We start from the raw sequence: 12,895 nt of genomic DNA, 5'->3' as shown, positions 1-12,895 counted from the left end.
TTTTCAGAAAAAAAATAAACATTAATTTTTCATTACAAATTTTATTTATTACCTTAAGTAGTTGTTACTTGATTTTATGGTACCAAAAATCATTCACAAAAATCAATTCGTGTTGGCCCCAGGTGACTTTTAAAATGCAGATATCATTGAAAAAGCTCCAAATTATCTCCTTTTGGTGCAAATAAAGTCAACAGTAGTATACCGCTGTTCAAAACTCATGAATCCATGTGCAAAAAACAAAATCGGGGTAACAAAATAAAACTGAGGGAAACGCATTACATATAAGAGCAAAAAGCTAAAAATGCCATTTTTTTGGCATTGAAATTGAAATATCTTTTTTAAATCATCGGTGACTTATTTTTTTTATTGTTATTTTCGAATAAGCTGTACATAAACAAAGTAATTGTAAAAGTTTAGCGATTTCTGTAATTTAATTATTATTTTTTTATTTCGATATTACCGCTATTTCTCCTATTAGTGCAAAAGAAAAAAGGACATTTACAAAAATATATGCTTCTTTCGAAGGCAGATTGTGAGCGTAAATGAACGATGACCCCATATTTTCATTCATTTTTCTATTAAGTATAAAGTAAAATCACAAACATACTGAACTTCAATTCGGAAAGTCCATAATCACAAGGCAAAATCAAATAACAAAACGCATCAAAAACGAATGGACGAGAACTGTCATACTCCTGACTTGGTACAGGCATTTTCAAATGTAGAAAATGGTGGATTAAACCTGGTTCTATAGCGCTTACACTCTCACTTTAATGACATTCTCATCAAATTCCGTTTATTTACATTGATGCGTTAAACAAAATATTCAAAACTTTGGGGGCGCAATGTTTATATTCGCCGAGCGGAGCGAGGCTAAACAAAATTTGAGGTTAATTTTTTTTGAAATATTCTTGTAAAGGGATGCAATGTAGGTATTTCGAACTTTTGTGAGGTACAGTCAGCAAGAAATTCAAGTTTCAAGTAGAAACCAAGTCAATCCAACCTGACAACAATCTACAATCACTAGTATCATGGACGGACAGATGTAAAACAATATGTTCCTGTTCCGCGAAAAACCTCTCAGTTATGATGGCAAGGTCTCCTACAAACTTGAAAAATCTTCAACAATCTCCTAACACCAATAACTTACGCACTACATGTAAGAGATTTATTCTGCATATCTATGATAGAGTTTATAAAGCTGCATCCCAAAACAGAAGCTGAAGAGCATGCGAACATTTTATTTTGATTCTGTGTTCCTATGCAAACCAATCTACACTCACTCTAAAATAATCTATATATCAATATCAGGTCATAAATATCTGTCAACCAATCCTTAAAAGACATCAATTGGTGCTGGTAGTTGTGATAAACAGAAAAACAGAAAGATCACAAAAATAAGTGATCCTTAGTCTGAACACAAACACATCTATCAGATAAAGTTCATTTTTAGAAAAATATAGAGAAATCCGATATTAAATAAAAAGAATTTGATAAAGACCCGCGAGCCCTCTGAAACATATTTGTGAGCCCTATCATATCGTCTTTCAAACGTGGGACAGTATCAGTTAAAAATGGCGCGACATTTAAGGTTCATCATAAGGAATTGAAAAATATGGCCTTGTTTTCACCTTAAAAATTACTATGAGTACAGACAAACTGGTACATCCAGGAAAGTTTTAAGGCATGGCAGGAACTAGATATATAAAAGTTATATGAAGTCTACGTTTCAGAAAATTAAAAGCTTACCTGGATTTTGATGTCCATTTTTTTTCCAGTCTGCAGAAAATAGCAAAATAAACAAACACTCGAGTTTCATTTGATACGGTCCACTCAGTTACAAGTTTAAACCTGTTTAATCACCTTTTGTTTACAGGTGTCTCTTGTCCATCTATTGTCCATTTAAATCAATACTACTCACAACATTGATTATATGAGGGGAGCTTCTCAATCGTTTTCACTACTTAGTTAATTTTTGCACCTTCTACAGGAACGAAAAAAAAAGGATAGCAAAATCTAGAAAAGTTTATAATTTTCTGAAACATAAAATGCATTTAAAATTTATATATCTAGTTCCTGCCATCCCTTAAAACTGTTGCAGGTGTATAGGTTAGTCTGTACTCAGAGTAAAATTTGGGGTGTAAATACGACCATTTTAGCCAAAAGGTTATGATGAACCTTAATCATATACTGGTACGAATCACTAAAAAAAAAACTAATGAAAAGACAAAATACTCAATCTCAGTACTCAATACACTTATTTTTTAGTTCTAGTACTTACCGTTACTGAAATCTTTTTCAAACCCATTAGCAGCTAATAAATAAAACATCTTCTTCAAGACTAAAGTATCAACCGGTACACATCCAATAATTTCAGACGAATGATTCATAAACTTCAAATCGTGTGTTTGTCGTATTTAATAAAACGGGTATAATATATAGCTTCCTTTGTGTAATGCCAAAATCTAAAAGGACTATCATTGCTGCTTTTGTGAGTTTTTCAAAGTTAAGTTCCGATTGGTATAAAGTTTTGCTTTGGAGTGTTATTGGTTATAAGACTCAAAAGAAGTCATTTGTTTGTATCTAATGTTAGAAAAATAAGACACAAGCCTTTTTGTTATCTATGTACATTCATTATGTAAAATTCATTTAAAAAAATAGACCAACATTTTTTAAAAGGCTGGAGTATTGTACGTTTTAGTCCAAATTTCTATAAAATGTTTGGTTTCATATGAAATATACTTAGGACATTGACATGCATTGCGAGATCATCATGACATTTTGTAAACTTACAGAAGGATTTTTTTTATCATTGTTTATATTATAAAGTAGATATATTCAATATCCTATATTTTATTCAAAGATTTAAAAATCTGATGTCGAAATTATCTATCTAAAAATAGACACATTCTATTATTAGATGAATTATGTATTAATGAATTTCTGTTTGTACACATAATACAGGTAACACACATGATATCGCCGGTTGATATTGGAGAAGTTTAATTAGAGTTTGTTATGATAATGCGCATGCTGACAAACGACAATTCTTCAACCAGTTTAGAATGTGATAAAATCATATATGCATGTAATGATAAGACATTGTGCCATTTTATAACCTAGCAGAATATATGATGTTGTTGGTACAAACTCACTGCTAGTCTGACATGTCTGAATGTTAGGACTTATACATTAGTAAAAGGTAAGTGTAATTTCAATATAAATAAATAATGTAACAGTTATCGAATAACATCTATAAAAGAACTAAATCTTTAATTAATTTCATACTGTTCTTTTTGGAGCAAGGCGATAATACACTATATCTATCGTAATGATACATTAATTAATTTCCTTCTCCACATCTAATTATTTCATATTACTATGATTATAAATGTTAAATCTTTGGTTACAACGGTAATGGAATCCTCCCGTTGACACTTGTTAACCTGTAGGAAGATTTTCTAAGAATATTTCCTTACTAGCTCAGGAACGGTGTGTGTTGTATATCGTCTTCATTATTCTTGTAGATGTAAGATCTAACCAATACATGTGTGCTCAATATTTTATTCCAGATTAAGAGATTTTTGGAAACATATATTACCTTGACAGTGTGTTACCCCTGCACAAATAAATCATAATGTCTAAGCCTTTGTCTGGAAAAGTATGTATCGTAACTGGAGCAACAAGAGGTATTGGTAAGGGGATAGCTCTACAACTGGGCGAGGCTGGAGCTACAGTATATATAACTGGTGAGTACAATGCATTGTGACTGGAGCCCCTAGAGGTATTGTTAAGGGGATAGCTCTACAACTGGGCGAGGCTGGAGCTACAGTATATATAACTGGTGAGTACAATGAATTGTGACTGGAGCAACTAGAGGTATTGTTAAGGGGATAGCTCTACAACTGGGCCAGGCTGGAGCTACAGTATATATAACTGGTGAGTACAATGAATTGTGACTGGAGCCCCTAGAGGTATTGTTAAGGGGATAGCTCTACCACTGGGCGAGGCTGGAGCTACAGTATATATAACTGGTGAGTACAATGAATTGTGACTGGAGCCCCTAGAGGTATTGTTAAGGGGATAGCTCTACCACTGGGTGAGGCTGGAGCTACAGTATATATAACTGGTGAGTACAATGAATTGTGACTGGAGCCCCTAGAGGTATTGTTAAGGGGATAGCTCTACCACTGGGCGAGGCTGGAGCTACAGTATATATAACTGGTGAGTACAATGTATTGTGACAGGAGCCTCTAGAGGTATTGTTAAGGGGATAGCTCTACCACTGGGCGAGGCTGGAGCTACAGTATATATAACTGGTGAGTATAATGTCTTGTGACAGGAGCCTCTAGAGGTATTGTTAAGGGGACAGCTCTACCACTGGGCGAGGCTGGAGCTACAGTATATATAACTGGTGAGTACAATGCATTGTGACAGGAGCCCCTAGCGGTATTGGTATGGGGATATCTTTACAACTGGGAGTGGCTGCAGATACAGTATATACAACAGAAAATATATCGTAACAACTGGAGCCAATTGAAGTATTGGTTGGGGGATAATTTTAAACCTGGGAAAGGCTGGAGCTACAGTATATATAACAGGTACAATGTATTGTGACTGGAGCAGCTAGAGGTATTTGTAAAGGTATCTCTATACACCTAAGTGAGTCTGGAGCTTCGATATACATAAATGGTGAGTACAATGTACATGATGTATCTTAACTGGAAAAAAGAAAGTGGTGGATACCTCTGAGTGAGGCTTGAGCTACAGTACATATAACTGGGGAGTACACTATAATGTGACAAGAGCAACTAGAAGAATTTTTTAAGGGATTGCTCTACAACTAGGTGAGGCTGGAGCTACAGTATATATAATTGGTGAGTACCCTGTATCGTAACTGGAGCAACAAGGGGTACCCGGTATTGGTTCGGGGTATCTCTACAACTGGGTGAGTCTGGAGCTACATTAAGTTTATCTGGTGAGTACAGTGTATTGTGACAGGAACAACTAGAGATATTGGTAAAGGAATAGCTCTACAACTGGGTGAGCCTTGAGCTACAGTAAATATAAATAGAAGTGGGACATTTAATGACATAACGTATCCGTATCTGATACGTTGACGTATCTGAATGAATCTATGGGTTATTATTTAATATATTATATACGTGTTTATTTAAATAGTACATGTTACGTGTTTTTCTATGTAAAATATCTTTTGGTTATTGATAAACATTGCTAAACTCTTTTTGTTGCATGATCGTTTTCAATTTATGATTACTCGTAGCACTCGATCTTGAAACCATCATCACTTCACAGTCGTTTTTGAACCCTTATGTATCCAAGTGTTTATGAAATTTTTGGGGTAATATCAAAAGGTACTGAATAATAGAGATGTGCCATTTTGTACATCTATCCAGTAGAAACTTCGCTCAGAAAATCGAAACTTCATGTCAAATAAAGCCAAACATTTTGCAGAAAATCTACAAACTTTGATACGGAGATTTTTATTATACAATGTTAGACATAGATAACTCACTTCTTTGCCTATAATGTGCTAGCGTTTATTATTTACAAAAAGTCTTTAGCAAACAGTACATGCCAAAAAATCTCGTATTGAGTCACTAAATGATAAAAATGCTGTATACGTCTGGCGTATATACCAAATTTAGTCCTGGTATCTATGATGAGTTTATTTACAACCAGTGGGTCGATGCCACTGCTGGTGGAGGTTTATTTCCCCGAGGGTATCACAAGCCCAGTAGTCAGCACTTTTTGTGCTGACATGAATTGGCGTTGATATGGTTATATTTTTAAATTTACTGATTACAAATTTTAGAATTTTTTGAAATACTAAGGCTTTTCTACCTCAGGCATAATTACCTTAGCTGTATTTGGCAAAACTATTAGGAATGTTGGTCCTCAATGCTCTTCAACTTCGTACTTTGTTTGGTCTTTTTAACTTTTTTTGATTCGAGCGTCACTGATGAGTCTTTTGTAGACGAAACACGCGTCTGGCGTATATACTAAATTTAGTCCTGGTATCTATGATGAGTTTATTTAGATACGTCAACGTATCAGTTACGGATACGATACGTCTTTAAATGTCCCACTTCTATTGGTGAGTACAATGTATCGTAACTGGAGCAAAAGAGGTATTGGTAAAGGGACAGCTCTACAACTGGATGAGGCTTGAGCTACAGTATATATAACTGGTGAGTATAATGTCTTGTGACTGGAGCAACTAGAGGTAATAGTAAGGGGATAGCTCTACCACTGGGAGAGGTTGTAGCTACAGTATATATAACTGCTGTGTCAGTATCAAAAGAGTAACACGGATAACAGTACTAAACTTATTTTGTAATAATACTTCCTTTTATATTTTTACCTTATATGTCTGTGTTTTTTTGTGCACACATTGTCGTCAATATTCTGGAATTTCATACGACTGTCATACAAGTGAGAGGCTCATCTATCTAACAAAACATACTAATGTATTCAATGTATATGTTTGCATTTCGTTTGATTTTTCATGATGAGGGCCTTAAGGATGATTAGTTATATAGCTAACTGTGTTACCCTCTTAAAATAAAGTATTGTTGTTGTTGTTGTTGTTCATTTTAAAAATTTCTTCACAAAGAAAATACATTCGTTTGAAGTGTTTTCGCTTTTGGGTTTATTGATTGAAAAGGGACTTTCCGTTTTGTTTTCTTTAAATTCGGTATTTGTGTTATTTTACCTTTGAGCATTGTCTGGTATACAACTGAGTTTTAGCACATTTTTTTTGTTCTTCCCTAAGAAGAATTTAATCCACTACATCTAAGAGATCTTAGCACCAAACCTGCACTATATCCAGCGCGTCTTAGACCACTCGAGCAACTAGACTATATTAAAAAAAAAAACATTCGTTAGTCGAGTAATGCCTTTCCTAGTTGGCTTTATCTAGGGTTCTGTCACATTACATGAAGTAAAGTGGTACATAAACGGTATATCTTGCGGAGCAGCTGTGTATGTGTCTGTTGTTAAGAAAGATGATATTATAAACCATGATGTCACATTAAATTTGAATTTCATTATTTGTGTCTAAAAATGTCAAGTTCTGTTTCCTAGTCTCAGTTTGGCAAAACTTTAGGTCATATTCTTATTATAATGAGCTATTTATCGTTTGTATTAGGTTATGATTTTTCAAATATTCTGACCTCGAACATCACTGAAAAAAATATAATTGTCGAAATGCGATTATGCTGCAGTAAAATTTGTATTGTTGATATTATTTTATTACAAATGAATGCGTATACTAGTATCTAAATCCAGTTGACCACATAAACCCCTTTACATTTCTATCAAATTGTAAAACCAATAATTTTAAATTCATTTTATATCTTTCGTAAGCAACTATGATACTGTTGACGTAATACATAAATAAAGGCAATAGTAGTATACCGCCGTTCGAAAGTCATAAATCGATTGAGACTTGGGTTACAAGTACAAACTAGAACTGAGGGGAATACATCAACTATAGTAGGAAAACAACTGAATTGCTACAATAAACCAAAAAACAATACAACACACACAGAAACGAACTATAAGATAACAAGTGCCATTTTCCTGACTTAGTACACGACATTTAAAGAACAAATGGTGGATTGAATCTGAATTTGTGGCTAGCCAAAACTCGCGCTTTTATAGCAATGTTAGATATATAAGATTGAAATGACAACATTACATGACAGGACTACGGTATATATATGCAAGAACATTCAAAAAAATATTTTAAACTTTAAACTAAGTCAATTAATCCAAGACAGCAATGTTACTTCTTTATGATTATGAGAAATTATGAAAAATACCGGTGGTCGTTATTACAAGTTAAGTGCGATTGAGAAGAAAATTTACAACCAATGTTGTAACCTGTCATGTCATTTTTTGCAGGAAGGACACTTACATCACCTGAAGATGATCCCGTTGGTGGCTCCTTAACAGAGACAGCAAAAGAAGTAAGTACATTGTATTATATTTAAATTAAGAATTTAAGAATTATTGTTCTAAGTTTAAAAAGAAACACTATGAAACTGGTTTATCTGGAACGTTTTGTCAAGTGTAATGGTTTAATTATAACTTATGTTTATGCGACTGATTTTTTTTATTTGTAGATTGAGACTCGAGGTGGTAAATGTATTCCTGTACAGTGTGATCATTCTAAAGACAGTGATGTTGAGGAATTGTTTAGTCGTGTGGCAAAGGAACAAGATGGACGCCTTGATGTTCTTGTTAATAATGCATATTCGGCTGTCAAGGTAATATGTATTCTTGGTTTTTTTTAAAACAGTGTTATAATAGTGTTGCCTTTATATAAAATATGATAAACAGAATGCAACACAGGATAAGAATTCTGATAATGAAATCGATGAAAACTAATAGGATATGACTGTCGCATCAAATTCCATAATATTGACAGTGATGTGTGAATAAAACAAACAGACATAATAGGTAAAAATGTCAAAAATAGGGGTACAGCCGTCAATAATCTTAATCACTATAAAATACTGTTTAGTCTTCATCATTCAAACGTCCTGAAAATTCCATGTTGACTGAATCACTGAGTAACAGTTTTTTGCAGTTTACGTTTCAAAATTCATTATACATTGTTACTTATGTAAACAGGTAGCGTGTGTCCCAATCATTGTATTTACAAAGTAACTGACCAATGTTTAATTGAACAAAAAAAAACTTATAGACACACCACATAACATGTTTTTCTTCAAATAAGGCGTTGACTTTGGTAACAGTTTTCGAGGAAACGCATACCAAATTGACAAATAACAATTTTCAGTATTACATATTTTTTTCTTCCAAGTTTAATTGAATTGTCCGATGTTTGGGTTTGACATTTCAACAAGACTTCAAATGTTTTAATTTACATAGGCTTTAGCTGATAACTTTAACAAACCGTTTTGGGAACAGCCTATAACAATGTGGGATACAGTAAATAATGTAGGACTAAGGTAAGTATCGTGATATGGCAATAATATAAATCTTAAACACGTTCATGTTACTTTATGTAGTAAGTCTCAAACACATTGATGTATTATAAGTCTGAATCATGCAATTATGGACTAAGTTAACGTCAGTTGCCATCGGTCATGCATGCATGAAAAAGGCTTAGTTCTCAAGTTTTTATGTTTACATAATATAAAAAGTTTCAGTCATACTATCAAGTGTTTGGCATTGCAATTTATTTCTAAGGTAGGTTATAACGCACAATATTTCTTTAGATCATAATAAATAGGTTGAATATAAAAAAAAATAACTAAGAAGAAAAAGATAATAGTAACATCAAATTAAACAAAATCTAACTAGCAGCATGTTTTAAAAGCGGTAAGAAGTAATGCAGGTTTTCTAAACTGACATTGATTTTCAGTTTCATTTAATACCTTGTTATTAACAGTTGAAACGAAATATCGTTAAGGGGTGAATTTATACATAATTATGTTTTAGGTAATGCCTTATTCAAAAGAGATGGGAATTTTTTTTTAGAATTAATGATAAATACTAATTACAGGAATCATTACATGTGTTCTGTCCATGCAGCAAGGTTAATGACTGCTTGGAAATCAGGTCTGATTGTCAACATATCATCTGCTGCTGGACTCAAATACACGTTCAATGTTCCTTATGGAATTGGAAAAGAAGCTGTAAGTAATTCAAATGGTGTTTTTTAAGATTAATTTTTGTTTCTCCTTTTCTTTTCTGGACACTTATATAAAAACATTTTAATTGAAGCAATGTTCTCTTTCTGTGTAGACAGACCAATTAAGATGCCTCTTACTCTGTCTTCTACATTTTATTCAATTTCTTGTTTGCTTTTCATAGTAACTTGTCCCGTTTATTTTATTAAAACAAAACGCAAATGTCTGACTGTTTTAATTTGCTAAAAAAAATGACATGGTGATCAAACATTTTTTCCCATGGTCTGGTGACTTAAGAGTGAAACTCTACTAGGGCCCTTTAAAACTCTATATATACAACTATCATATTTCTATGTGGTTTCAGAATGATAGAATGGCAGCAGACTGTGCTATAGAATTACGGAAGATGGATGTTGCTTTCATCAGTTTATGGCCTGGTTTAGTACGAACAGAACAGGTTTTACATTTACTGACAACGAAGGCAGATGAACCTATATCAACATCAGAAGAAGCAAGTTTTAAGTATATGTTTATGCATTTTAAGCTTGAGTAACTTCTAGGGAAAAGTTATTATTTATAGTTGTATGGTTTATTATTTCCTTTCAGAAGTATAAATTGTAATTCATAGTTACAGTTTTAAAAGAAAATCTAATCATTGTTCGTTGCTTTTATAGACTGTTTGATAAAATTTTGTATTTTTTGTAAGAATACAATAGATCAGAAGTACTTAGCAACACACAAAATAGCCTAACACCTCTAATTAATGTCTTCTTATACAGACAAATAGCTAACTCATAATACATTTTACTCTATGTAAAAATAAGTTTATTTTATACATTTTCTGAATATGACTATATTTTTTAAATGTTTACATCGTGTATCTTGTCCTAGGGAAAAATTCGTGTGTAACCGATGTGTGATTGGGATGTGCATGCAATGATGTCAGGACAACATACAGGATTTTTGTTGATAAATCTTAGACAGTCAACAATGTACCAAGTAGCTGATGTTTTAGTTGATAACATTATTGAAAAATATATGAAACTAATCTCTAAATTAATAAATTATGTGTGACATTTCAAACATATATTAACTCTCTATTGCAGACAATGAAGCTAGATCCTTCAATGTTTGAAAATGCAGAAACAACTGAATATTCAGGAAAAGCAATTGTTGCCTTGGCAACAGGTATTTCAGTCTAACCAACTTTTATTTACTGGTCCATATGGTAAAATCATTCATTGAAATAAAGGCATCAGTAGTATTTCCTTGTTCAAAAGTTGTTACTCGAATGAGAGAACAAATCCGGGTTACAAATTAAAACTGAGATAAACACACCAACCAGCAAAGGAAAACAACGGAGCAGCAGAAACAATGAAGTGTAACAAAAACATACGCCTACGCAACATACATAGGCTATTTGATACCAAATGCCATATTCCTAACAGAACATTTTGAAGACAATGGTTGGTTGAACCTGTTGGTTTTGCTAGCCAAAACTTCTTCTAAAAGACATCAATATTTCCTTAAATGTTTTATTTTTTCTACTGATCTTTAAAATTTCTCCTCATCTGATGCTCATAATAATAATTTGTAACCTTAATTCTTGTGTGTTTTAGATCCGAATATTATGAAAAAGTCTGGTAGAGTTTGCTTCACTGCAGACCTTGGCTACGAATATGGATTTAAAGACGTAAATGGTATATTAATTATTACAATCAGTTGAATATGCAGATATTAAAGGTGCATGACTAGTGTTTATTCAGGAATAAGTAGAACAAATAAAATGTTTAATCATCAGAAGAGTGAATAAAAAAGATGTGATGGAACAAATCTGTGAGACAGAAAACCAAAATCATTCACAACTAAAGACATCAAAGTCTGTGTGCAATCTTTAACATTAGACAAGTGTAAAAATAATATGTCACATGCTAAATTGCCACGAGTTGAAGAAATAGTTATGAATAAATTTAACAAAGAACTACCATCTTTAAGGTGTTAACTAGAGAGGCTTATTCTAGATATAACCCTTGTTATTTAAAGTTAGTAGGTCTTGTTTTCGCTCAAATAATGTAAGAAATGAATAACAAAAATCATTTTTCTTTTACCAAAGATAACTTTACATAAAGGTACCCACTTTTTTCATAAATACTACCCTTTCTAGCCTATTAGTTTGTTGGGGTTTTTTTGGTGTGTATTTTCTTTCTTTGTTGATGAATTATATAAGTTTGATGTATTCAAGTTAATTTACCATTTGTGAAAGTTGAGTAAATGAGTTACCCCTTGAAAAATGCTGTTCAATGAAACCTCATACTCCCTAAACCAAAAACAGAATTATTCAAAAAATCTTTTATGTATTCTGGACCATTCTTGTGGAATAATTTGCCAATACTGTTAAGAAACATTACAAATATTAATTCTTTCAAATACAAAATAACAGATCATTTATTGAAATCAACCTAGCTGTATAAATGATATTAAAAACTGAATATGTCATCATGTTTATTTTTTCATCACATTTTATCAAGTTGTATTGAACATTATTATCACACTTGACTTTTTATACTAATGTATGTATGCAATGTATACGTTTGCATTTTGTTTGATTTTTCATTATGAGGGCCTCAGGGAAGATTAGTTATATAGCTAACTGTGTAACCCTCTTAAAATAAAGTATTGTTGTTGTTGTTGTTAGTTACTTGCGAAAAATAGTTGATTTACAGTATATAGTTAACCTTTGAAATTTTGCATGAGATGAACAATATTAATCCATCAGAAAGTAAGTAAGTAGAAAGGCAAAGCTTGCAGTTAAATCTAAAACATGATTTTGTTATTGAATTATGATATGCATTAAAAAAGTTTGTCTTATTAATTTTCTTTATATTGTAGGTAAAGTACCGGTAAATCCTAGACAATTGAACAATGCTCTACAGTTCTTTCCAAAGACAAAATGGATGGCTAATTTTGTGCCAAATTTTGTATATATTCCTAAATGGATGATGGCTGCAGCTGGTAATAAGTTTTGATGACCAGCCAAACTCAATATATCTAGTCCTATATATAGAATATATAAATGTACATGATTTTTACAAATGTTGTATTTTTCTATTTCATTTATTAATTACTTTCTCTTGTTTATTAAACAATTAATAAATATATATGTTTCTTTTTATTCTGCAACAGACCATTTCAATGACTAAGGATCTGGA

General features: G+C 32.4%; 1 protein-coding gene across 1 annotated transcript; it reads left to right on the top strand.

Moving 5' to 3' along the window:
• The first annotated feature begins 2,971 nt into the window (after positions 1 to 2,971).
• Positions 2,972 to 12,842, top strand: LOC134722148 (dehydrogenase/reductase SDR family member 1-like). The gene is made up of 10 exons (XM_063585710.1): positions 2,972 to 3,202; positions 3,573 to 3,749; positions 7,930 to 7,994; positions 8,151 to 8,294; positions 8,923 to 9,002; positions 9,560 to 9,692; positions 10,051 to 10,197; positions 10,793 to 10,874; positions 11,306 to 11,386; positions 12,576 to 12,842. Exons 2-10 carry the CDS (start codon positions 3,638 to 3,640, stop codon positions 12,710 to 12,712), a joined length of 981 nt encoding a protein of 326 aa, XP_063441780.1. The 5' UTR covers positions 2,972 to 3,202; positions 3,573 to 3,637; the 3' UTR covers positions 12,713 to 12,842.
• The last annotated feature ends 53 nt before the right edge of the window (positions 12,843 to 12,895 follow it).

Source organism: Mytilus trossulus, chromosome 6 (genome assembly GCF_036588685.1).
Source record: "Mytilus trossulus isolate FHL-02 chromosome 6, PNRI_Mtr1.1.1.hap1, whole genome shotgun sequence".
NCBI classification, from domain to species: Eukaryota; Metazoa; Mollusca; class Bivalvia; order Mytilida; family Mytilidae; genus Mytilus; species Mytilus trossulus.
The sequence above is the reverse complement of the archived record's forward strand: the minus strand, read 5'-3'. Positions and strand labels throughout refer to the sequence as shown.